The 27,867-nt window shown below is 40.3% G+C and overlaps 2 protein-coding genes across 2 annotated transcripts in view; one reads left to right on the plus strand and one right to left on the minus strand.

The window, feature by feature from the left end:
- The window catches only part of LOC139467569 (cadherin-23-like), a 92,128-nt gene extending 71,669 nt beyond the window's left edge, over positions 1 to 20,459 (plus strand). The window contains exons 64-81 of the mRNA XM_071249105.1: positions 355 to 800; positions 1,713 to 1,857; positions 3,491 to 3,685; positions 5,082 to 5,392; positions 6,864 to 7,370; positions 8,115 to 8,309; positions 9,308 to 9,530; positions 10,452 to 10,768; positions 11,891 to 12,136; positions 13,117 to 13,205; positions 13,836 to 13,925; positions 14,304 to 14,372; positions 14,842 to 14,908; positions 15,214 to 15,341; positions 15,557 to 15,597; positions 16,916 to 16,955; positions 17,768 to 17,824; positions 18,671 to 20,459. Of these exons, the coding sequence (XP_071105206.1) occupies positions 355 to 800; positions 1,713 to 1,857; positions 3,491 to 3,685; positions 5,082 to 5,392; positions 6,864 to 7,370; positions 8,115 to 8,309; positions 9,308 to 9,530; positions 10,452 to 10,768; positions 11,891 to 12,136; positions 13,117 to 13,205; positions 13,836 to 13,925; positions 14,304 to 14,372; positions 14,842 to 14,908; positions 15,214 to 15,341; positions 15,557 to 15,597; positions 16,916 to 16,955; positions 17,768 to 17,824; positions 18,671 to 18,983 (3,479 nt within the window). The 3' untranslated portion in view covers positions 18,984 to 20,459. The remainder of the gene's footprint in view (positions 1 to 354; positions 801 to 1,712; positions 1,858 to 3,490; positions 3,686 to 5,081; positions 5,393 to 6,863; positions 7,371 to 8,114; positions 8,310 to 9,307; positions 9,531 to 10,451; positions 10,769 to 11,890; positions 12,137 to 13,116; positions 13,206 to 13,835; positions 13,926 to 14,303; positions 14,373 to 14,841; positions 14,909 to 15,213; positions 15,342 to 15,556; positions 15,598 to 16,915; positions 16,956 to 17,767; positions 17,825 to 18,670) is intronic.
- A 3,121-nt stretch (positions 20,460 to 23,580) lies between these two features.
- Positions 23,581 to 27,644, minus strand: LOC139467570 (intestine-specific homeobox-like). Its single transcript, XM_071249106.1, has 2 exons — positions 27,518 to 27,644; positions 23,581 to 23,852 (listed from the first exon to the last, which is right to left on the minus strand). Exons 1-2 carry the CDS (start codon positions 27,642 to 27,644, stop codon positions 23,581 to 23,583), a joined length of 399 nt encoding a protein of 132 aa, XP_071105207.1.
- Between the last annotated feature and the right edge of the window lie 223 nt (positions 27,645 to 27,867).

Raw genomic sequence — 27,867 nt, forward strand, 5'->3', positions numbered from 1 at the left:
CGGCATGGTATCTCAGTGAGCTAGCACTACAAATCGGCATCAGTCCGGACTAGTGCAAGCAGCCACACACACGCGTGCATGCACGTCGATATACAATGTATAAGTCCAATAATCTTGGACGCGACGTTAAACCAAATTTCACCTCACCTCACCTATTTGATATTCATGCGAGATGTTTAACATATCAAGATATCTCATTCACCAGTTATCAAATAATCTTGATCACAGATTTATGAGAATGTAACCTTAAGCTTCATAAAAAAGATACATTTGCTGAGTGTAACATTTGCCTATCCAAAGAAACCTATCCAATAAAAGGAGCAGGCGTGGTAACAAGCCTCTGTCTTGTTCCAGGTACATCTGTGGTGAATGTATCCGCGACGGATAATGACGGGGAGAACCCCAACAATCAGGTGATGTTTGTCATAGACTCTGGTGGCTCGGACAACTTCAGAGTGAACGGAAGGACAGGCGCCATCACCGTCCAAACAGGAGCTGCGCTTGACCGGGAGCGAGAACACAGCTACAGTCTCGTTGTTGTCACCATTGACCAAGGAACTCCCCCTTTATCTTCTAATGCCACTGTGTCAGTCACAATAACGGACGTAAATGACGAACCACCTTTCTTTAACTTGACCAGCAACACAGCCAGTTTTACTGAAAATCGTACAGTGAATTGTTCCTATAGGTTCAATGCCTATGATCGAGATGAGGACAATTTATTGAATTATACTATCTTGTGGGATAGAAGCCATGCGTATGACGAAAGAGGAAGCACTGTCAACATTTCACTAGTAAAGGTAATATTAATCATATTTTCAGTCTTTCAATACCACGCCGTGGGGATCAGGGAAAGAATAGTAGCCCAATACTCTATTTCATGGCTTAAAACGTTGTTAACCACTTTTTCAGACACTTCATATTAAACAGCATACAATTATAAAAGTGAGGTATGTTATTGGCTGCAATTTAACGTCATAGGCAATACTGAAGTCAAATGCATCTAAGAACATTCCTATCCCGTGGAGATTCCAACAACCTGTGCATGTTGTAAGAGGCGAGTTACTAGATTGGTCTTCATGCTCGGTGAATTCGTTGATTGCATGTTATGATATCGGAAGACGTGGGGCAAACCTCAGCAACCGGAGTCTCTGGACCAGACTCGATTACTTACAGGGCATGTTATATCCTGCTTACTTCAGTTACAAACAAACAATTACTTTATTTGGCACAAGAGTCAGTATTAATTTTGTAATGCATTATTTCCTCTCCGATATGGAAGAGTAATAGTGTCACATTCTAAAATATTACAAAATCTTCAATGTAGATGACACTTACATCGACATCCATACTCACTTCATCATGTACGCAGAGGATACTTTCCTTCAGATGTGAGACTAATACGCTTGAAGTTCCATTCTCTGAGAATTTGAAAATGTCAAAATTAATGGACTGTATCTTTCCACATCTGGAGCAAACTATGATTACCCATCGTATCCTTTGTATATAATAGTATGTAAGTTGCCAACCAGTGATCTTCCTAAAAGTGGTTTCACTGTGGCTTGTGCATTAGTTTTCCCTGCAGATAATGTGTCGATTTAAATTTACGTCAATCATGGCATTGCAGATTGATGAAGGTAGCAAAACTAACTATTCAATATTTGTAAGTCATTCTGCTTGATCATTCATTGAACACAAATCACATGTAACAGGACTGGTTCACCGTGAATGCAACGACAGGCGATTTGTGCTCGCTGCCCTCTGTGATAGACAGGGAGACCGCCGAGTCCATCACGATCATGGTCCAAGTCAGAGACCTTAATGCAGAGGAACACATCGACACACAAACTGCTACTGGTAAGTCAGAACATTAGGATATAATTTTTAAGAATGTACGCTTCAAACACGATACAACAACGCATATGCAGGAAACTTATCGAGTCCTACATTGTATAAAATGTGTTAATATAAGAAGGTAAACACACACATATAAAAGCGACAAAACCCTTTCCACCTTCATACGAAATCTCTGCCAAAAGCAGAGTCGATTGTAAGAATCCGTCTATGAGCATATGTTTGTGTCAGATTTAAATATATACATCTAGATGTTTAAATCTAAACATGTTTAGGAATATGTTTAACGTCTAAACGGAATACACATTTTGTATGTTTGGTCTAAACACCTTTAGTGCCTAAACACATGAAATGTGTTATGTTCTAAGAATCACCTAAACACAACATAGAAGCTAAATGTTATTTGCTAATGTTTAATTTCAATTGCGTCATTGTAATATGAAGAACATAAATTAAATGACCACCAAACACAAGAAACCTAATTTAAGAACTGACTTTCACTTTGTGTGAGTTCATTGGAGTATGAACCTTCACAGAGTGAGGGCCAAACTGTATGAACATCGGAGCCTGCGATTACGTTCATATAATGTTTGGCGGTCACGCTATGAATTTCTCAACTACTCAATTCTTATGATTTTTTATGTCAATATTTTTTTACCTCGAAGGATCGATGTAGGCCTAGATCTATACACAATTTTATTTCGTGCGTGCGACTTCATGTTTACACTGACAGCCATACAAAAAAACAGGTGATCCTCGAAATAAAATAGTTCCTCCATCCGAAAGGTGACGTGAAAGTATGAATGTTCATCTTACTCTACAGGAACATTTTTTGGAGTTTGTTTACAACAAACGTATTAAAAGAGTATCATCATTGAGAAGGGTCTGTTGAGAACGACCTCAGTACGTCAGTCAGAATGACAGCGCATCGTAATACATGTACATCAAGTACAAGACGTCAAAACGCGAGATTTCCCAAGTTGTTCCTTGTGGCGGTTACATGTGTTGGTGATCATGGATCAGTTGGTTGGTCGATCATTGAAAGGTATATAAAGGTGTGGCAAATAGATTCTAAGGTAAATTGATGGATTGCTGTAGACTGTCATTGCCAGTCAAGACACGGATCAAGTCGATACTACCATAGTTCGGATATGCATTTTGTCATTTTGTTCACTAGAATGGGTCAAAGCGAGGATATTCGTATACGATCATGCGGTCAACTTTTGTAACGTTTCTCAATGTATACTAAAACGCTGAGTTCAAGATTAAAGGGTTTAAATGATCAGGAACAACGCTTCCGAATATATTCGTGTAAGGGATTTCCCAGGGGTTTCCTCAGGAATGTGTAAGTAGTCCGTCAGTGTTTACGTCATTTCAAGAATACTGTCTCGTGAAAAACGTATGAACTTCAAATTGTGTCGTTCCTACACTTATAATCGCAAATTTCGTGTTCATGTGACGACCTCTCGTCCAATGGAAAAGCCGTGTATCTGTAAACTACACATTGAAAAGTTATGTGGTAATGAACGCTGTATTTGGAACCGTGGGTTTGATTTGATTTAATGTACATGTATTTTTTTATGCGGATATTGTTACCATATAAGTTAAAAAAATATATATTTTTTGTTTACTTTAGTTTCTGTTCCTGTGACCATCAAGGACATGAACGACAACTATCCCCATATAGTCCAGGGTAGCAACATCGCAGTGAACGTGTCGGAGGGGACACCTGTGGGGACAGTCATCATCACCCTCGACGCCACGGACAGAGACCAGAGACAAACAGTGACCTTCTCAACCAAATCCACCAAATTTAACATCACACAAGAGGGTTTGTAAATGAACTCATATTAAATTTCTGTCTAAGTCTAGCTTCCATTACCCAGCTTTATAACGTCGTTTTTTTTCTGTTACGATAAATAACCTGGATTCATTCGCTACTGAAAGGTTGGGTCCGAATCGACGAGCACGATGCAAAAATAGCCAGTTAATCAAATTACACTCTTCAATGAGAGATATTGTGAAATACAGAATAAGCCTCATCACACCCATATGTACAATAAATATACAATGAAAACAGATGCGTATAGGATAGAATATGAGACACCATTAAGTGACTGTTAAGATAGACTTAAACTAAAGATCATTTTCACATAAAAATACACAGGAAAAATACACAACTGATAATATGGGATAATATGTTCAGCTAAGAATGGTATAAAATCTAAGATATGAGACAACACATTAGCAATACAACTTTATGGATAACGACTTCTCATTTATTGCTATTATTCAATAAACCAAAAGCTGTTATCCACGAAGTTGTATGTTTTATTATTCACTAACCAACTTCTAGGATGCCAAAAGTAAATAAGATAATTGCCATGTCTATATATTCAACCATGACACTAAAGAATGCATGGTTTCGATGGGTCAAAATCAGGTATCTAATTTCATTCGATACCTCACAATTAACATGCCTTTTCACACGAAAACCTTGAGTGTGAAAATATTGATCTATCGATAGCTTACACATCGATGCATAAAACAATAGCTGCCGATAACCCATTGGAAATGCATGACAAAAGCTCACTATCAAACAACATAAAATCTATTTAAGAAAATATGCAATTAAAAAGAACCTAACTACTATGTCAGGGCCACGCAAACATGGGTCACCAAAATGAGCAGTCACTCAGATTCTATCGTGTCGAACCATGCCGACTTGTCTTTAGTTAAAGGAACGAGGGTATTCAGTCCTACTTTTGGGTAGTTCCGTTGGCAATGAGGTTGCGTCAATAGGTTCATTTCCACCAATAAGTCCTTACATTACTTGTGAACATAATTACATATCGGGTTTGTCCTCTGGGTTAATAGAATATGTAAATAGCACTGTCACCTTGAAGAACTATTTTAGCCGCCCTGGACAGTGAAGAGTAGCGAATATAAGCTCTAAGCCTCATATAGAAGTAATTACATAATAGTGAAATCTTTTGTTGCGAACATTACATGGTGTGCTTGAGGTAAATCCACAAAAGCCCCAACTGAGGGAAATCAGGAAAATAAGCAGGGACCTGTGACCTTTAGAAAAATTGGCAAACTTGAGGAATGTGTAATTACTTAAACATTATGAAATATTGCTTCAGTAGGATGGCAGTTGTTTCAGATTCGTCACAATGGAACATTCTATATATATTGATCTGCTGAATGAACAAAAATAATTACAGGTCGCATATCACTGGTTAGACAGCTTGACCGTGAATCCGCGTCGACAGTTAACTTCACGATCTTGGCCACCGACGACGGTTCTCCACCTCTGACATCTACATCCACCATCAACATCGTGGTTCTGGACACCAACGACAATGACCCTGAATTCAATATGTCAGTCTTCACCTTTAACGTATCTGAGGGCAGCCCGAATGGAACGGTAGTGGCTACAGTTACCGCCACAGATAAGGACGCTGGAAACAACGCTTACGTTACATATCTATTGGCGGATGACAAAGGGGGACTTTTCCGCATGGACAGCATTTCTGTGAGTACCAGCGAAATACTACTCAACTTTGGCAGGGACATATATACCACACAAGAGAGGTTAAAGAATACATTTGAGGTTTAATTTGTCTTATCATGACGGATTGATCATAGTCATATGAAAGAATCTGGTGTTCTTTAACGTTTTTTCAGTATTTTATATACTGTATGAAACTAGTTACTTCGAATGTCGAATGTCGAGCCATAACTCTCAAACTAATGAATATTTTTGCATGAAACTATACATGTGTATTGTGCCATTACCATATGCTCAACAATTGCCTTTAAATATTTGTTTATTTTTTATTTTGTTTGTGTGTTTCCATGGAAGCAAGATCAAAGTGGTAGCATTTTGTTTCCCGTGATATCCCTACGGCAAATGGATATTTCACCATGAAACTATTATCTTTCCAGTCTATAATTTGCTAAAAACAAAATTGTTTTTTTATTCGTAAACACATTTACAGTAACACCTTTAACTAATGTGTCAAATAGGAAGGGGAGAGACCTTAATAAAACACATTGCAGTTGGAACAAGCTAAACTATCCCAGTACCTCTATCAAAGGTGGTATTTCAATATATTGTAACGTTTGTACTTGTGTTATCGTTTGTTTGTTGCACTCAGCAATATTCCAGATATACTAGTGTTATCAATAAAAACATATTGAAGTTTGTACCTGACTCTGTATTTTCGTCCCGCATATGGTATGAGATATGATATGATATGATATGATATGATATGATATGATATGATATGATATGATATGATATGATATGATATGATATGATAAGTGAAGGCATTTATGAATAAATTAAAGCTACAAAACTATTTCCATAAACATATTCAGACATTTCTGCTGAAAGCAGAGCCCGTTGTTCGATTCCGACTATAGTATGAGCCTATGTCTAAGTATCAGTATCAATTAGTGATGATACCAGGTGTTTGTGAAAAGGCGAACGCATCTTGCCCCACCGGTACCATCCGTCACAAACACATGCAAAGGCAAGTCAAGTGTTCACATGGAGAGACATCGGAGTATAGTTACATGTGTCAAAATAGGGAATTGCATAGGACATATTTTTTTGTTACTGATGCGTCAAATGTCTTCGACATGTCTACCATGAAAAAATTTGAAAGCTACACTGAGGCACTGAATGTTGTAACCCTGATCAAACAACGTTTGAGCAAGAGTCGTATGACGCTCTTTGTAATTTTCGAAGAAAGAGCATGCCCCATGTCGTGATAAGGCTTGCCTATTGTTTAAAACGTCATCAAATCACTCACTCAAAATTATTTGAATTATAATGAAAACTTGTATGAAATAAGACATCATTCTCACATGGATGCCATAACCGTGTTTTTGTGGATTAAATGTGTCAGAGTAACATGATTTGAAATGAATCAGATATATTTCTTTGTGTTGTATTTTTAATGTGCTCATGCAAATGTCTTGTAATCTCTGTCCAACAGGGTGAGATCATCTTAGAAGAACTACTGGACCGCGAATACGTGAGCACATACAGCCTAACCGTTACAGCCCGAGACAACCCAATATTCGAAACACCGAGGTTAAAACGGAAAACCATCACCATTGATGTAACAGACGTTAACGACAACAGCCCCCAATTCGCCACCGACTACCAACAACGGATCACTGAGAAAACAAAGCAAGGTGGCACTATACTAACAGTGCATGCAAATGACGAGGATATTGGCGACAACGGTAAAGTGTGGTACTCTCTTCAAGACGAGACTGTCAACGCTACTGCTTTATTCGCCATTGATGCTAACACAGGAGCTATCACAGCAGCGGAAGACCTGTTAGGGCTGGCCGATAATTATAGTCTGATAGTCGTGGCCACCGACGAGGGTACTGGAAACCTCACTGGCAACGCCACCGTGACTGTTACTGTGTTAGACGAGAACCTCAACAGCCCCGTCTTTGTCAACGTTACCGATATCCCCCCAATTCCAGAGGTATGTTAAAAAAGTGTTCCATTGAAAGTCAATCTATAGCGCCCTAATTCGCTGTGCAGAGATCTACATGTAGATCCGCTCCCCGCGTTTCCTGAATCATATTAGTATCTTTGGTTTGAATCCTTGTTTCGCCCTGGATGCTTGTTGGTTTGTCAACACGATACCAGTGCTCCTGGGTTTCAACAAAGCCGTAAGCAGTAAGTAAGGATAAATGTATGGATGAACAGCTTCTTTATTACAATTAAGAGCGACGTTTCGGTGTACGTTCTAACATCGTTATCAAGGACCTATGTCGCTCTTAATTGTAATAAAGAAGTTGTTCATCCATAAATTTATCCTCACTTAGTACTCCAACTTATAAATGCCTATCCAAAAAGCCTTAAGCGTCAAAGATCTGTTGGGGTACAAGTTGCCCAGTCATCTGAGGCGCAATTCGTCCCTGTGCACACCAGAAACCTATGATCATGGGTACGAATTCCGCTTCGCCACGATTATGTTTCTAGGTTTGTAGGCACGATACCCGTTTCACCAAATTGGTTAACGTCACAGACATGAATTTCAGTTCACTTCTCTAGGAACAGAACTACAAAAGGATCCCAAAAGCGCTGATAGCGCTTCATCATGCCCTGATGGTATGGGTCATTGCTGACGCTTCAGTCACTGGCTTGCCAAGTCAGAATTATCTACCCCTCCTTAGCCAGTCTCTTTTGAAATTGAACTCGTATTATCCAACTATCTTTCCAGTGTTCCCGGATGAACTCGAATATCTTCCGGTTTTACGCTACTGATGCGGACAAAGATAAGAATAACAATGGTAAGGTGGAGTTCAATATGACCGACACGTCAGACGTCACCACACAACATTTCAATCTAGACAAGGTTACAGGATCATTAACAATTATCAAGAAACTGAACAGCGAAACGCAGAGTAAATTTACAGTAAGTATTATAACGTGAATATCCCCGTAGTCATTTAAGCTAAAAATAGGCAGCAAGGCGTGCCAAACGACGTCATGGTACGCCTCGATAATAACGTGTTATCGTGCCGACGGCGTCGATTGTTGCTCAAAATATTTATCCCTGGCATGCCTGATCAAGACTCGATTATTTCCAGGCCCCGACATAAAACTGGAATGTTGCAATCGTGGGCGTGAAACAACATTAACACAAGACGCAAATCATAGTTTCAAGGATTTACATGTCTTGATCAAATGTTTGACATGTTTCCTAGTTTCTTGTAGGTTAAGGTACAAATCTACAAAGCTATATACGGAGAGTATTCATTTTGTCTAGCGTAGTGGAATAGCATGTTGATATCATCGTTATATCATTATTATATGTCAATATGACTAAAAAATGTATTACCCTTTTTCTGTAAAAGTCAATGGACAACTGTTAATTTCAGAGATGTTATATCTATATCAGCTTAACATACGATGTAGTTGCATGTTAGTTTACAGACTCAAATCATCGGAGTGGCGACATCTTCTAAGTTGTTACACGCCAATCCATATATAATCTCACCTTCGAACCATCAGAGCTATTTTTGACATTCTGACAGCTGATTCTTCCCAAATCAGACATGTATATTTTTTATTTATGAAATTCCAGTTTCGACTTGCACTTGCGTGATATTAATTTCGATATACGTAACACTTATTTCAATGAAAGAAACATTAGTTTCGATAAACATAACTTTAATTTTGATATGCGTTAAAATTAATATCGACATACGTTACAGCAATTTCGATGTACGTAACAAAATATTTCGATATAGGTTATATCAGTTTCAATATACGATTTGTCAATGTAGATGTAAGAGTTATTTAGTAGTAGTAGTAGTAGTAGTAGTAGTAGTAGTAGTAGTAGTAGTAGTAGTAGTAGTAGTAGATGGAGTTTTAATTAAGGTGTAATCATTATTCTATGTGGTGTTTCAGTTTAAGGTTATGGCGTATGACCTGGGTCTCCCCAGTCTATCTACCATTTCCCGGCTGTACACTATTAATCTGAAGGACGTCAATGATAACCCACCGGTGTTCAATCAGTCCGACACAAGTCAGAAGCATTTCTCTGTGTCTGAGAACGTCATCAACACTTCACTTGGACCCATCCGAGCTGTAGACCCGGACAAGGATTCCCAAATCTGCTACGCTATATCAGGTTAACAATGGAAGCAAGACACACCGTGCATATATACTACCTGACAAAAGAAAGTATACAATTGAAAATTGCCAAAACAATACAAACCTTATGAAAACGCTATTAGGCTGAAAACTACACTAGGATACCGTATCAAATACATCACCATCGAATGACCATTTCTTGTTTGTTTCATCTTTAGCGACAAAATATTAACGTTATCAAAACATTACTACGCTAAACACTGCAAACTAAAGATCCGAAACACAACTATGATACCCGTTACCCGTATCAAATACATCACCATCGAATGACCATATCTTGTTTGTTTTATCTTCAGCCGAAAAATTAGAAACCTTATCAAAACGTTATCAGGCTGAAAACAGTCGCCGAAACACTGCAAACTTAATGTCCAAAATCACAACTATGATACCCGTATCAAATACAACACTACCATTACAACATAACCATTACTTTCTTTTTTTATTATTTTAGTCACTATCAAGCATGGTGGTATAGTTCCATTTGCCTGGTAGTTTATACAGTAGTACTTGTAGGATGCTACACGTGGGTGTAATTGAAATATTGTAATGGCTGTGGTGTACTAAAGTAACAATGTGGGTCTTTCACTGCAAGTTTGCAATCTATTTATAGACAACGCTCCGTTTATCTTATTCGTGATTGAGTTGTGTTTAACGCCTCCTTTATATAAGCTTAGGATGTGTGTGTGTGTGTGTGTGTGTGTGTGTGTGTGTGTGTGTGTGTGTGTGTGTGTGTGTGTGTGTGTGTGTGTGTTTGTTGGCGGCGGGGGTTGGGTGTGTAGGTCGTGAACGTTTACTTGGAGAGGCCCTCGTGGTGTTTGAAAAGGAACTAAACAAAAAAATAAAAGAATAACACAAACAACCAAACAACTGTCGACATAAACATCATTTATTTTTACAGACACGATTTATACTGTCAATCTGAAGCAGAGGATCTCTTCTGACAACAGGACATTGTACCTAGATGTCATCCAACCGTTTGACAGAGAGAATGTGACTGAGTTCACAGTGAAAGTCACAGCCACAGATTGTTCACCAGCGTACTACAACAAGCTGTGTGATAACTCGACTCTCAGCCTACCAACCTACGAAACGTCCACCCTCGTAACAATTACAGTCCTGGACAAGAATGACAACCCACCCGTCTACCGCCAGCCTGTCTTGTCAAAGGGAATACGCAATACTGTGACTTTGGGCAGAATTATTTTTAATCTTGATGTAAGTTGTAAGAGCATGTACAATAAGTGCTTTGTAGTGTCGTTATGTCGCCTGTAACTATTTCTGATACTGGCAACGCGGATTATATCATGGTAGAAGCAGTACAGCAATACAAACCTTCAGCCGAACAAGAAGTTCGGAACAGGAAGAACAAAGCTTGATGGAAGGTGCGTTGACTGTTTTATTACCTACAAGGGCAAACATATCGGGGTTCATTGAAAATCATATGTGTCCTTGGGTCATATCACGTCACAAGACAACAGTGTCTTGTTTCCGTCATCCGGACGGCATTGTTGACGTCAATAAGTTCAGTTTGTTGTTAATTCTCAAAGAAACCATTAGCCCCGCATTGTGCCGTGATGTAGGAATGACGTCACACTAGAAACGGCGACATAGCTTAAAATTGTTGACGTCATGCTGTTGCGACTTGCTGTCCTTATAGGTGAACACTAGATTTCGTCTCTGTATGTACATGAAGACATCTTCGGTTATAAATAGAACATTATATTCAGTTCATGTCATACCATGTTTACGACACTTGTGCCTAAATTTCGATATTTCCCTCGCTCTGGCTCGGAAAGTGCCGGAATTAAGACACTCGTGTCGTAGATATAGTATGACATGAACACTCATTTAATATCCTTTATTTATGTTAACGTGGAATATTGTTGCGCCAACCCCAAAAATCAAGAGTGTGAAATAAAAATCATACCAGTTTAAACCCTTTTTATGAACCCAGAGCCTGATTTTTACGCTTATGAAAAAAGTCACACTTTGTTTCCAGCTGACTTTGATAGGTTTTTGATGACACTAAGCTGTAAGCTGAAATCCTATCCACTGCTTGACTACTTTTCCAAGCAGTGTGTTTTTTGTTTCAAAGTATACGCTATTATAATAATACAACTTTAACATAACTGTCACTTTTCACCAAAATACCCAACTGTAAATGGAGAATATTATATTATGCCTCCGACCATGTGTGTTAACTTTAGAAAACAAAACAAATAATTCAGTGTCTAATGTATATGTACATTGTTATTTCCGCAACCGTCCAAAGGTTTCGATAACCAACCGTTGAAAATGAAACGCCTTAATGATAATAAATGCATGCTTTTATTCCAGACACTGGTATATGATCGTGACAGCCCTAAATTCAGTCGCCATAGCTTCTACAGGGTCAACTCCACAGAAGCAGACACCAGCCTCCTGCAAACGGGGTACAACTCTGAGAAACACCCCATCCCCATCTCTGTGACAGGAAACGGCACGGTTGCCACCAATATGTCCTTCTCGGCTGTCATGTACGGATTCTTCATCATGAAGGTGGCCGTCAGCGACAGCGCGGGGATGGATGTGGCAGACCTGAAGGTGAACATGATTTAAACATAAACTTTCAAAGGGCTTCCAAAACCTTTTAAGACATGTTGAAGACATTTCAATATGTGGAAAACATGATGTAATTACCCATTTCGACTTGTACCATATGTTAATGTATCTTTAAGGTTCACAATTTACTTGCCTTTGCATGTGTTTGTGACTGGTCCAACCAATACGCTCACCTTTTTGCGAACACTTGGTATCATCACTATTTGGAAGTTATTAATAAAAACATGATCATGATATAGTCGGAATCGTACAAGCGACTGTGCGTTTAGTTGAAATTTGATATGGATATGAAAAGTGTTTTGTCGCCTGTTGTCTTTTCTCCTCATATAAATTGTCAACAGTGTGCCTTACCCTGTATTGAGGAAGAAGATGATTTCGCAGTACGGAATGTACTGCACAGATTTATACGCTGGTAGAGGCGTCGAGATAGCTTCGTCATTTTCCACATAGGTTCATCGTGAATCTGTGCTCGAATATTACCGAGAGCAGCGTAAAACCATATTCTGTCACTTCACACACATGTACCTCACATGTATCATTTCGGATCAGGTGGTTACATGTAATTGCAATGTGTTACCTAGCTGATTGTGTGTCATCTAACTCATTGTTCGTTGCTCTTTTTATCAACCGCTGATCTACCTAGCTCAAACACCATTTCTTACAGGCGGACATGACAGAGCTGACTTATTGCTGACTTCATGTGTAAAAAAACAACACTGACTCACTCACTTCTAACTGTGGTTGTGGAACTGGTTGCCATGGTATCCGCCACCATATCTAAGTACTAGAACTCTCTTGGCTGCTGGATTCGTGTTGGTTCGAATGCCAAATTTGCCTTCATTAGCTTATCGGTACTTCTTGAACTCAGTTCAATTAACATACGCATGAGAACAGCATAAGTTGCAGTGCCAAGAAGCCAAGCTGTTATTCTTATGATCGTTCACTTATACATTATTCTGCAGATTTTCATCATTGCCGACTTCCAAGTTTTGAAAATCACATTCATGCAAAGTATCGATGACGTCTTAAAGATACAGGACAATGTTTTAAGGTGAGAGAAACAGTTTATTACTCAGAAAAAAGTGAAGTCTATTAGAAATGTAACCATCGTTACGAAGACGCAATACTTGTAATTGCCTCTTGCAGAAAGGTTCAAAGAATGAATCAAGCCTTGATACTGTTTCCATAAATGGAGGATGTAATTGTGATGTCATAACTATTCGAGATGTAACAGAATTCCTTCTTGATAGAATCGGTTACTCCTCGAAGATCGCTTTTTTATAGAATCGTGTCATCTGGATGAATAATGAATGTAATACGTCAATGAAATAGAGGTAATAGATAAAAGATACCCTAACTCTAACCCAAAACCTAAATAAAACCTTACCCTAACTCTACCTAACCTAAAGACCTAACCCTAAACCTAACCCTTAACGTAACCCTACCTAACCTAAAGACCTAACCTTAAACCTAACCCTTAACGTAACCCTACCTAACCTAAAGACCTAACCCTAAGCCAAAGCCCAAGCCTAACCCTAACCCTAACCCTAACCCTAACCTTAACCCTTACCAAAACAAAAAACTTAAATTTCAAACATTTGTCCAGCTGTCTACCTTTGCTTGATATGTGCTACATAACTAGGAAGAGGTGTTTATTAATTACTTTCATTATTTTCACCAGTGACATGAGTAACGCAACAGGGTACACATTTCTCACCAATGATGACGTTGCGTCTCACCTTGACCAGGATGGAAATGTACAGCCCTACCAGTGAGTGTTGTGTGTGAAACTGATGTCTGGTATCAAGTTTAAAGCTCTCATGGACGTTTGGTTTATCACATCAATAACATAAGGGGTTAATTTGATATTTTGATATCATGGGAAAAGTTTCTGTCTTAAAAAAAACTGATAATTTTTTCCCACAATTCAAGTATTTTCGCTATGATGATGAAGTTTAGATATCTGATGAAACAATCAACATCATGAAGATTGATGAAAGAGTTCTTTAAAAACAACTGATTATTTTCTCCCCACAATTCAAGTATTTTCGGTACTTATGATGATGAAGTTTTGATATCTGATGAAACAATCAACACCATGAAGATTGATGAAAGAGTACTAATGCTCAATGTCACACTTTCCCTCCAGCTCAGACATGTTTGTACATGCAGTGGATCCTGCTACTGGAGAAATACTGGATGCAGAAAACACAAGAAGGTAAGTAGAACCCATGAGACAGGGAAATGATAATGCAAAATAGACTGGAAGGTGTGTGGGATCCTGAGACTGGAGAAATATCGGATGCAGAGCAGAGTGGAAGGTAATTGAGTTCAGTGGATTCTGAAAATGAAGAACTACCACATTCAGAGCAAAATGGAAGGTTGGTTTTTACAGCGGGTCCCGGGGCTGGAGAAATACCGGATTTCATAATAGACTTGAAGATTCTTGAGTGCAATGCATCGTGATATTGGAGAAACATTCGGGAAGAAATGTAGATATAGGTAATTATTATGATCAGTGATGGACAGTGAGGATGCTTGATGTTGAACACTTGCAATGCTTGATGTTGGACAGTTAAAATGAATAAGAGGAATAAATGGAAGAGATTTATTATCATATTGACATACTGATGATGTCTCATAAGGTAATTGGGGGTAACCTCTACATTGACTGTTTTTGTTTACAGGATTATTGACAGAAATCAAGGCCTTGGATACAAACTCATTAACAAATACAAAGTCACACAAGTTGGGGTAAGATATATCATTGTGCAAGGAAATGTATATGCACAGCTAATGGTCAAAGCTCTATCATTGCCGTCCAGAATCCGTGTGTGTGGTATTTGATGCAACACCGCATCTCTTACATCATCTTTATATCATCTGTTCACGAAACAATATACATCGTCAGTGAACTTCTTAAAGTTTGTTCATGGTGCAGACCAATAGCATTCTGGCCCGTATGCTAAGTAAGGAACGCAGCTGCAATTATAGCATGTCCGTATTCAACGGCTCCACACAGATACATGTAACGGTTATGGCTTGCTTTTCTAACACAGGAAGCTGACGCTACCGTTGCTAAGCAAGACTACAGCGAGAGACGAATGTACATCCTCATCGCCATCATCTGTCTCCTTGGTTTCACCTTGCTCCTCCTCATCTACATCTCCTGTAACAGGATACAGAGGTCAGTGTACACAGAGATAATTATACAAGCGTGTGTGTCATAATGATTTTACGAAACGAATATCAGAATTCTCGTATTTCCCGAGCGGGAAATATGTGTAAATCTACATGTTTGTGATCAAATGCTCAGTTCTTTTTGTTTTTCTTGTTAAAATGTTTCTAACTGAAATGGCCACAAGAAAGAAATGATGGTGCCTCATTATGTTTTGTTTTTAGATATAAGTGGAAACTTAAGGCAGCGACGATTGACGTGAAAGGTAAATGTATAATTGCATATCAATTAAATGTCACAGTATTCTTTATCACAAAAAATAGATAAGAGGGGAGGCTAAAATGTTCTGAGCTTAACTATGATGTGGACGGTGTTGATGCACATCCTAATTATTTTTCAACTTAATCTTCTCCGAGGTCCACACATATCTGCCAACGATGTTGTGGTGTCTGGTGTTGAAGGCACCCTCCTTCCACAAAGCGATGTTAGCACTACGACTATCGTAAGCCTGTGTTAAAGTATGAGAGCAACTATCATCTCAGCGTAAGGGTCGCTTTATCGAACGAGACCCTAGTTGGTTAACAAATACTACACAGGAGACATTAAGTCGTAATCATTGTCCTGATGCATGCAAGGCAGTCCTTTCCTCAAGCATGAACGTCAATGTTAACCCCATGGCAGATTTGACGGTGGATCGGTTATGATCATAATGTGGTGTGGCATCATTACATGACTGAGTAAACCCCATTCCATATTGTGCAACGAGTGAGTGAGTGAGTGAGTTAAAATTTTAAGTCACATCGACAATATTTCAGCCATATCGTGACTATCGAGGGTGATATGATAAATATTGTGTAACGAAGGGTCACTGCACAGTACTATCGGGACAACATACTGACAGCCATCGTTGTCCAGTTTGCAAGGCGTGTGCGGCTGACGTTTTGTCATTCAAGGCGACAAAGCCCATGCTCATCGTGCACCAATCGTCAATGCTTACCTACAGCAGCACAACATTCATAGAATGCCATGGCCAGCCATGAGGCAAGACCTTTACTTCACTGAACACGTCGTGGACATGATAGGGATACGCACATGCGTCAGTGTCAATGGCCGTCATTTTGGCTGAACTTGAACTTGGCCGGGCACTTCAAGAGGACGGGGGGAGAGGGCAGACGAGAGAATGAATATTTGACAAATCATAGCGGTTATACGCACTACTGATCCAATAACGTTAACTTTGAAATTTCCCATTTTATCCTTGTCCATCAAGATCGTTAACGGTTATAACAGCTACTGTCATACTTCACTACCAGTTTTAATGTGTTCCCAATTCGTTCATTTTTTGTCATATAATTTTAACTTGAATATGCCTTTAATTTTGGAAATTTTAAGTTGAAAAGAGTATAGTTACAAACCGAGACCAACAGGAGTACATGCAAAACTGTTGTCCGGGGGTGGACAGTGCAACTACGTCCAAAGATCAATATAAGTAACTAGTTCACACACAGGTAGAGAAGAATATTCCTTTACGCTTCATAGGTTTGAACACCTGTGTTACATCATCCCTTTACTTCATGTTTCAGGGCCAATTCATGAAGAACGGGAAGAGAGCGGCTTTGTAAAGTAAGTGTAATACAACTAAGTACAATAAATCTAGACCTCCTCCGTGGCCTAGTGGTAGAGTGTCCGCTCGAAGGGTATTAGGTCCACGGTTCGCTCCCAGGCCGCGTCATACCAAAATACGTTTAAAGATGGCACTTGTTGTTACCCTGCCTGGCGCTCGGCAATAAGGAGCTAAAATAAGAACTGGTCGGCTCGGAGTCAGTATACTGTTATATGTTGCTAGCACAATGAAATCTGCATTAGTCCGTACATAGCCACACACACATACTTGCATGCACGTCGCTATAAAAGTGCAACAATCTTGGAAGCGACGTTAAGCGTCATTTCACCTCACATCACCTCAAACACATCACGTCGGTTGTGGTGTCTTGCTATGGTATTTCTATTCATATTCTCGTGTACTCATCGGTAAATGCATAAACTACTCAAAGGTTTGATTTTTGCGGGGTTTGTTGTCCCACACATAATTTGTCTGTATCACCTGTGCATCTGTGTGTAAATGAAGTCGCGTGATAGAATATGTAGTTCGAGAGAGTGGAGAGATTCTGGGTTAGATAGGTATCCTATGCTGTGCGATGCGCAAACATGAATCGGGTGATCAGAGTGGAAGACTTGGTAGAATGTGTTTCATCGTACATCACCGGCGGGGACGTCGTTCATTATATCAATCACAGGGTTGTCTGGTTCAGATTCGTTCACTTACAGGCCGCCATCGTGTAGCTGAATATTGCTGAGTACGGCGTTACACAACACATACAAATATGCCCTGAAGTCGTTACTGATTACACCTGCGATCTGTTGTTTTCTTCCAGTATCAATCCACTGTTCAATAAAGAAATCGCCCTACATCAGGAGATGGAAACACAAAGGTGAGTGATTGTCCCACAGGCAAAGCTACATGCAGAACAGTGAGTGGATCGGCGAGTGAGTGGTTGGTTGGGCGATGAGTGAGTGAGTGAGTGGGTGGGTTGGGAGGGCGAGTACGTTTTTATGCCACTTTTAGCAATATTCCATAGGGGAGTCAATATACTGTGTCTGAGTGGGGTATTCATTTTAACCTGCGGCATGGTATCTCAGTGGGCTAACACTATAAAATCGACATTAGTCCGGACTAATACAAGAAGACACGACCCGTGAAGATCCGGGGCAGATAGGTCTTCAGCAACCCATGCTTGCCGTAAAAGGCGACTATGCTTGTCGTAAGAGGCGACTAACGGGATTTGGTGGTCAGTCTCGCTGACTTGGTTGATGCATGCCATCGATCCCAATTGCGTGGATCGATGCTCATGATATTAGTGACTGGATTGTCTGGTCCAGACTCGATTATTTACAGACCGCCGTCATATAGCTGGAATATTGCGATGCGGCGTTAACAAGCCAACCAATCAACCAACAAGAAGACACACGCACGCACGCATGCACGCACGCACGCGTGCATGCATGTCGCTCTATTTGTGTAATAATCTTGAACGCGACGCCAAACCCCATTTCACCACTAGTGCCCGTCAGGATCCCCCTCAGGGTTCGAATCTCACATTCGCCCTGGTTATCATTCAGTGGTGTATCCAGGACTTTGGCATGTTCGGTGTCGGCGACATAGTGATGCTATAAGCCCAACACACTGACTCACTGCGTTCTATGTGTACCAGTAATGATTGTGATCAGATGCTTATGTCATGATACAACAGTAAAGATAAAACCTTCCTCTTCCCCAGCATTGCGTCAGGCGACTCGCTGGACAACAACCAGGTCCTCTACGACGGTCGGGCGAAGGAAGACGATGAACAGGAGATCACAGTCAACTTCTTCGACGAGAAACAGCAGATCCGGTACAGCAACAACGCTCTTGGGGAGGTGCTGCGGCAATACGACTTCATCGACGAGGAAATGGGGACACGGGGGCACGACTTGGGGGATTCTGCCAGCTCCAGCTCGGAACAAGGGGAATCAAACACACAGGGCAAATTAGTCGTTGGAAGAAGACAAAATTTTGGAGATCTCGATGACCTGGAATCTACAGAGATTTGAAAAGTGTCACTGATCAATGAACTGAAGTGAAAAGACCCTAGACAACAGAAACATACGTGAAGGAATACATTCTGTGTACGTAAATGACACTGAAACACTGAAACATACTTTGACGATACTTTGCAGTATGTACACGCTCCTTTTACGTTATGTCAGTGCCTTATTTTATAACTTCTTCTTTGTTGGTACTTACTTGTTTGCTGTGATGATGTTTTGTTATGACAACGTCAGGCTGTGCCTTGAAGACAGATTGTCCTTCAATTATGAATTCCCAGCATATTGTTGTCGTTGGAGTACTCACATGAACTTCTAGAGCATGTACCGAATGTACATGTGGTAATTATGATTTATTGACTTGATCTGTCTTGGAATATTATATACAGTGAAACTTCTTTAGTCTCGACCCCATTAATCCGGACGACTTCTACATACATAAGAAAGAGATGACTCCGTGACACTGATATGTTATTCCGAACATTTGTTTATCCGGACGATTTGACTGGTAACTGTACATGTACCGTGCCGATTAATGGAGTTTCACTGTATGGTCAAACATTGTAGCCACGATAATTGTTTCCATTTTGGTATGATCAGCACATAGCTGACATTGAATTGTGTCTTAGTGCTAGTTTGTTTTGTTTTTTTAATTGTTGTTATGGTTTGAAAACAGTACGAATTCTTGTTTTGTGCTTACTGTTATCTGCAGCTCTTCGTTCACATACACGAACATATTGCTGACAGTTGTTTGACATCACCAGCATATGAAATGGTGTCAATGATATATGCATATTTGTACATTTATATTGATGTAACTCCCATGTCATTGCTAGACGAATGTGCTTTAAAGGGAACTCGGTACGTTACATGCTGTTGATCAGCAAATATACAGGTACGTGAGACCACAATATATTAATTATTTTATTTTCATCGTAATTTTTAAAGAAAACGTGGGGCATGAATTATTTTAATGCATTTTACTTTTGAAACCAAACTGATAAAGGCATCTGTGTACATGAAACACGAATGCTCGGTAGGACTTATATCGTGGTGTAATTAATCAAGCAAAGAAAGATCGGAATCAATAATTTTCTTCATCTGCAGGATGAAAATGATGTGAGGCAGGCAGGATAAAAAAATATAATTAATTTATTATGGCCTCAGGATAAAAATCAAAATAAGATATTGGTGCAATATGGTAACAATTGCCAAGCAGTATTCAAATAAGGCACAGGCAGTATTATGATGTGGATATTTATGAACGTTATCATTGTTGGTATTTCAGCATGATTAAATCATGCATGTCAATTGTTGATCGATGACAAATCATATAGGATCGTTGTTTGTTATGTTATTGACGTCCATCTGAATCAGTGTGATATGATAAATATCATGAATGAGATGTTGACATAAAATGGATGCAGTCAAACTGGTCGCAGTGTGAGAAGACAAAAATAAATTATTTTCTTAATATGGTCATCGAGCAGTTGTTTTTATGTATCGCCATACAACGTCAACACCAACGTCTCGATTTTCCGACGAAACAGATTTCATTGGGCGTAAAAGGCAAAATAGCGGGGAAAATTGTATGAATGGATCACTTATAATCAGTGATGATACCAGGTGTACCGCGAAAAGGGTAAGTATGTCTTGCCCTACCGGCACTTACACCGGGAACAGTTGGTGTACGAATGGCGTTTATCAATTAATTAAGTGTTGTGATACTCTTATAAAGACACAAAGTAGAGATTGTATTTTTTGGGGTATCACTTCAACCGATATCACTCTCTCCGTCCGTATATAAAAAGTGTGTTTATTGTTGTGAAGTCCTTACTCGCGGGTTCGAATTCTATTTTCGCCCTGGTTGGGACTCGTAGTTTGTCAGCATAATACCAGTACTCATAATACCCGTAAAAATTATGTATACCTTTTCGTAAACGGAAAACGGTTGTTCGAAACCAAAGCGCGCAGTCTGGGATAGTATTGGTTGCTTTTGTGGAATTGTTTATTCACATGTATACATGTATGAGGTAATATATTTATGAACAGGCACCGCATACAATGATCTTCCTACGATGTATGATTACATAATTATTAAGAACTACAAACGTCATGTTGAACATTGAGGACATGGGGTACTTTGTGGATTGGAACTGACCTCAGACTTCAGATGGTAGCTCGACGATGTGTCATAGCTCATGATCACTCTCCAGTCTAGTTAACCTGGGACATCACAATACAGGTACCCCGTTAATCCGAATCCCGTTCATCAAGGAAGCCCTTTTTCCGTGCAATTATTATTGAGAACATATACGTATGAAACAAAAGCCTTGTCCTTCATCGCCACTAACCTCCTCCGTGGTACAGCAAACAGAACGTCTGCCCAGAAGCGGAAGGTACCTGGTTCGATCTCGTGGTCCCTTAATTTTCAAAATACGTTGAAAAGTGGTACCATGCCTGGCTCTTGGCATTGAGGGGCTGAAATAAGATCTGTTCGGTTCAGAGTTAGTATGTGTCTGAGTGGGGTATCTTTGTTAACCTGAGGCATGGTAGCTAAGTGGCTAGCGCCATAAAACCGGCATTAGTCCGGGCTAGTACAGGCAACCAAACACACGCAGGCATGCGTGCATGCCCGCAGCTATATGTGCAGTGATCTTGGACGCGACGTTAAGCCTAATTTCACCTCACCTTGTCGGGCTCTCGGTCAACATTTGCCAGCTGTATCACGACGACCCGTACGTAAGCGAGTCTTGACTAGGATAACCATTTGTTGATTTGATAGCATGAATACTGTTTCACGACGCCATGACATTTAACCAGGCAACACAGTGTGGCCACCTGACGGTCAACGACATGGGTACAGGGATTTATTCTGCCCAGATACCACGGGGAAGGCCTCCGACACACTCATATATGAACGTGAGTCCTATTTGCTGCATTTTCAACGGAGTGCTACAGTGTTAATGTCCATCTAGCCAATGATCACGGAGAACAGCGCTTTGTTCTTGTTTGTGTTTGTTTGTTGTTCACGCAAGGAAAATCAGAAACGAAATCATATGAAATGGCGTTCTGTAGTGTTCATGTCTTCATCTGTCACTGGTGCCATCTTGGTGTGATCCTTCGCTCTGGCTCACTGGAATGGGTTATATGAAAAGTGTCCATTGCTGCTGATGTTGGTGTAGAAGTTTCTCGCTTTCTCTCTCAAGGACGATATACTGCATCTCAACTGTACCTCTCTGGAGAACGGCCAAGCTCCAAACACGGCGTTAGGGATTCGCTGCAATGATTCCGGTGAGTTGAGAACAGGGGGCATGACCTGTAAGTACGGGCTGGAGGTTTTCCCTTGCGTGGTGGCGGAGTTTGGGCTCTCACTGGCGTGATGATCGCAGCACCCAAGCTCCCGGCAGCCCGATGACCGCTGCTGTTTCCTCCACTTTGCCCGGCGGTTTTGGAACCAGACCTACAACACGGTGAGCTGGTTATGTAAATAGCCATGACCTGCACTGACTGCTTGATGAATAATGTCTCGCATTATGCATTACAGGCTAGTTATTATAACTGTTACAATAATAATAATATATCCGTAAAGATCCGGGGTAGAATAGGTCTTCAGGAACCCATGCTTGCCGTAAAGGCGACTATGCGTGTAGTAAGAGACGACTAACGGGATTGGGTTGTCAGGCTCGCTGACTTGGTATATGGCATGTCATCGTATCCCAGTTGCGTGGATCGATGCTCATGATGGCAATCACTGGATTGTCTGGTCCAAGTTCGATTATTTACAGACAGCCGTCATATAGCTGGAATATTGCTGAGTACGGCGTTAACCAACCAACAAACAAACATATTAACAATCACGTCGACTCAAACGTCAGGTTTTGCAGTCAGCAGGTGTACGGATATGTGTAGCGTCCTGAAGCGTTCAAAAATTCCCACCTGTCCGTTGCGTAGACTCAAATGCAGTGGTTAATGCGTTCAGCGATAGCCCGGGTTCATCTTCATCCTGTACAGTACACTCACCTGCACTCTAGCCTGTCAGCTCCATCCTGTACAGTGTACTCACGCGCACTATAGCCTCTGTCAGCTCCATCCCGTACAGTGTACTCACGCGCACTATAGCCTCTGTCAGCTCCATCCCGTACAGTGTACTCCCCTGCACTCTGGCCTCTGTCAGCTCCATCCTGTACAATGTATTCTAGCCTCTGTCAGCTCCATCCTGTACAGTGTACTCACCTGCACTCTGGCCTCTGTCAGCTCCATCCTGTACAATGTATTCTAGCCTCTGTCAGCTCCATCCTGTACAGTACACTCACCTGCACTCTAGCCTCTGTCAGCTCCATCCTGTACAGTGTACTCACCTGCATTCTGGCCTCTGTCAGCTCCATCCTGTACAGTGTACTCACCTGCACTCTAGCCTCTATCAGCTCCATCCTGTACAGTGTACTCACCTGCATTCTGGCCTCTGTCAGCTCCATCCTGTACAGTGTACTCACCTGCACTCCAGCCTCTGTCAGCTCCATCCTGTACATTGTACTCATCCGCACTCTAGCCTCTGTCAGCTCCATCCCGTACAGTGTACTCACCTTCACTCAAGCCTCTGTCAGCTCCATCCTGTACAATGTATTCTAGCCTCTGTCAGCTCCATCCTGTACAGTGTACTCACCTGCACTCTAGCCTCTGTCAGCTCCATCCTGTACAGTGTACTCACCTGCACTCTGGCCTCTGTCAGCTCCATCCTGTACGCCAGGGCCTCCCGCATGAAGATGTCAGGGTAGTGGGTCACCCGGAACGCGCGTTCCAGTTCCTCCAACTGCCACGCACTAAAGTTCGTCCTCATCCGGGCGCGATGCTGGGTCAGGGGCGGACCAACATCTGCAACAGCAACGTTCAACGTTGATATATCTGCAAGTGAATGAATGTTGTTTTCAGACGCAGTCAGCAGTAGCGCAGCTATATCACCGCGGAAAAAAATACTTGAATCTGATGCAGGTATACCTTAGAGAAAGGACTAACGCCATCAGGGTACGTGTCAACACTTTCAGACATGTTTCACATTGTGACCATCCAATCCTCGTTTTCGTCGGCTTATTCGAGTACCCAACCCTCGGCCTTCTTGTCACTGAACCCCTACTGAAGCTGTATTTGTATGCATCTGGAAATCAATTCCGCCCTTTTTTATTGGCATGTATACTAAAGTTCCATTTTTTCATTTGGACAAATATAGGCTATACATGACATGCGATCACATTTTGATGAATGTCTTCCGATACTTAAACAGATCAATGGTGCAAGATGTTCAACCAGATGATCGCAAACACCGAATCATATCATCTGATACAAAGAAGCAAGTAAACAAACGGATAGTGACAATTGCAATGGAGCAGTTGTCGATTTCGGTTCCTTATTTCAATATAAATACGACGCTTTGTACAAAAAATACAACGAGCTTGGTCAGAAAATCATATTTTTTAAATGACCATTTTATATTGAAATATATAATAAATACAGCTTAGCATATTCCCAGTTGAATATAAAACCATACGTGCACGAGTTTCTTTCTCAACTTTTCACATTTACAAATAATTACGCCTACGAGTGAAAGCATTATGCATGTAGTCACGGACAAGGACATTGTACAGCAAGGCTTGAACTCTGTCCATGAACAATTACATCTCGTTCACATGGGCGTGTCAACGCTGAGAGTCAACCGAGTACGTAATTACCACATTTACTGCATATTAAACAATTGTCCTACTATCAACCAAATTTTGACGAATGGTCCTTGTTTGTATTTTCTAATAAAAGATGTTCTGCAAAAACACATGCAAATTGGTTAAACATTTCAATAACTTCTCAAAAATATGCTGTATATTATCTATGAAGTATTTAGTACATTATGCTCTTGTTTAAATTTGACATTATTGATTGAGTTTGATTTTACGCCGCTTTTAGCAATATTCCAGCAATATCACCAGAAATGGGCTAAATTTGACATTAACAATATTTCAATCACATCATGTCCGCGGAACGACGGGCCACCTTCACTTCACTTTATACAATATTGATGAAGGATTAATCGGACTTATTTCCAACGAGAAGGATTATTCATGTAAAAGGATGATATAGAATAAGCGGCCTTTCTTTCACTTGAACGTTCTGGACTTCTGGCAGGATCAAGGACAAAAGCATCACTAATCTAACCGTGAGCATGTGTGGGATCGTTGATAACATGTTTGCCAACTTATATCTTCTAAATATATCAACCTGGGCGAAATACCTGCCCATGTTTAAATATTACAAATGGCCTTCTGAAGAGATCATTGAGGTTGATGTATTCAGCACTGTCATAAGTCCAAAACATGTACTTAAATTCAACAATCTGTTCTTATCATTTATATGCCTCTCATTGTGATTTCTTTATGGGAATGTATCGAACGAATAGATCCATGGCAACCTATGCTGGTCGTAAGAGGAGGCTTAATGGATCGGATGGTCAAGCTCGATGACTTGATTAATATGTGTTTGTTCTTTAACGCCGCCCTCAGCAATATTCCAGCTGTATAACGGCGGTCTGTAAATAATCGAATCTGGACCAGACAACCCAGTGATTGACATCATGAGCATCGATCTACGCAATTTGGATACGAATCATACGATGACATGCATCAACCAAGTCAGCAAGCCTGACCACCCAATCCCGTTAGTCGCCTCTTACGACAAGCATGGGTTTGCTGAAGAGACTTGATCAATTGCGTGTCTTCGTACTCCTGGGTCTCTGCTAGCAATACAAATACTGGGGTCACAAATGTAAAATTCAGACCACCATAACTCTACAAATCGGTTAAATCTGCCAGGCTTGTTACGATGATTTCTAAGAATGAGTAGAATAGCCCAAATGTTTGGATGGTGTGCAAAATAGAACACCATAGAATTATTAATACATATTGCTTCAATAAAATGCAGCATTTCCTGATGACTTTGAAATAGCCTGTTTCACATACGCATAATCGACAAAGTATTCCTGAACTGAGAACCAACCTGTACATGTCATGTTGTTTATATACTCTCAGGTGCATTAGGTGTGGTTTCATTCATGTCATCTCATTAATTACTGGATCCATAGAAGTCCTACGCATACCAGTGCGTATTGTTTACATTTCCATCGTTGATGAGTACGGAAACCTCGAGCGAGAATGTTATTTTTTTTATATGAGATATGTTCAGATAAATCTGGTATTTCATCACTAAATACATCTTATTAATAATTGAATATGAGTACATTTTCCTTTAGCATTTTTTGTATGAATAATGGATTCGTCTGGCCAGGTGGTGCCCCAAAATGCTTAAAATATTTCACACATGAAAGAAGTGTGCATTGTCTAATAAACTTTATTCTAGCTTTAAATTAATGGTACGTGTAGATTGTACACAACCCAGAACAAACATGCGATGAGTGGATTGGGTCCGTTCAATACATGTATTAATGACACTGGTGAGGTGAGATGAAATTGGGTTTAACGTCGCGTCCAAGATAATTGCACGTATATAGCGACGTGCATGTACGTGTGTGTGTTTGTATGGCTGCGTGTACTAGTCCGGACTGATGCCGTTTTATAGTGCTAGCTCACTGAGATACCATGCCGCAGTTTAACATGAATGCCCCACTCAGACACAGTATACTGCCTCCGAGACGACTAGTCCTTGTTTTAGCCCCTAATGCCGAGCGCCAGACAGGGTAACAACAAGTACCATCTTTTAACGTCTTTGGTATGACGCGGCCTGGGATCAAACCCCGGACCTTCCCCTCTCCGGGCGGACGCTCTACCAGTAGACCACGGAGGCGGTCCTATTCATGACACTGACAATGAGGAACGTGAGACGCAAAGAGACGCAAAATACAAAGTTCAGTTTTACATTTGCCGATTACACAACACAAAGTGCACGAAAAGAAGATTCAGACAGTAATGTTTTGTGGCAGAAGTTTACATAGATGTTTCTTACATTTGATATATATGTGATCAACGAAGAATTATTGATTAGACCAGGAAATCGTTTGACAATGTAATCAGCGTAGGAATAAAACATCAATGCAATGCTCACATGAATAATTGAACATACACTATCCAAACTTCATAATCGCGATAATTAAAGTAAATATAAAAAGCTAAGGCAAGATAATAGTTACTTTTCATTATCCGTCAAATCAGATTCCATATGTCGTGAAAGGCAAAACAGCAGTGAAAATGATATGAATAAACAACTGAATATCAGTGATAACACCAGGAGTTGAATAAAACATATCAAATGCAAATATGCAGGAATCCGAAAACACAAAGGTAGTTGAAGGTTATAAATTTGCTTTCTTTGTATCTATTTCAATACGTTTATAGTTAGAAAAACATTTTCTTCAAAGTTCGTATTTCACTCGAAATCATGAAATCATGTTTTAAGGTTTTGACAGTTAATTCCTTAACTATCCCTAAACACCATCCCGGTGTTTACAAACAATAGCATGGTTCATTTAAATGTTATCTCACCATTTCTCCCCGGCGACTCCAGACTCTGGCTTGTGGCGTTGTCCGTTCTTCTTTCAAAAGTTTTCCCCAAAATTCGATCAATTCCAAAACTTAAAGACGCCGACTCAACAACCTTTCTAGCACTCATCCTCTGGTATGCGAACTTATGATATTCAGTTCCCTGTTAGTCTGCAGTTATACGCATATGTGGCGCCGTTACCATGTGTACGAGACGTCATGCATCTAAAACAATCCCCTACCTGGAATCACAACATTAATTCGCCATGGTTCATGAGATTAATTTCATCAATTTCATTTAGGTCAATTTTCTTATTTAATTTCACTTCCCCGTTAATGTTCATATGATTTTA

Source organism: Haliotis cracherodii, unplaced genomic scaffold (genome assembly GCF_022045235.1).
Source record: "Haliotis cracherodii isolate W230 unplaced genomic scaffold, xgHalCrac1.p SCAF_2, whole genome shotgun sequence".
Taxonomy (NCBI): domain Eukaryota; kingdom Metazoa; phylum Mollusca; class Gastropoda; order Lepetellida; family Haliotidae; genus Haliotis; species Haliotis cracherodii.

What these genes read in the sequence shown, in the direction of transcription:
- LOC139467570 (XM_071249106.1), bottom strand. Translation starts at nt 27,644, where the DNA reads ATGAGTGCTAGAAAGGTTGTTGAGTCGGCGTCTTTAAGTTTTGGAATT. An exon ending in GGAGTCGCCGGGGAGAAATG is followed by an intron (nt 23,853 to 27,517) that starts GTGAGATAACAT and finishes TTGCTGTTGCAG; the next exon opens with ATGTTGGTCCGCCCCTGACC.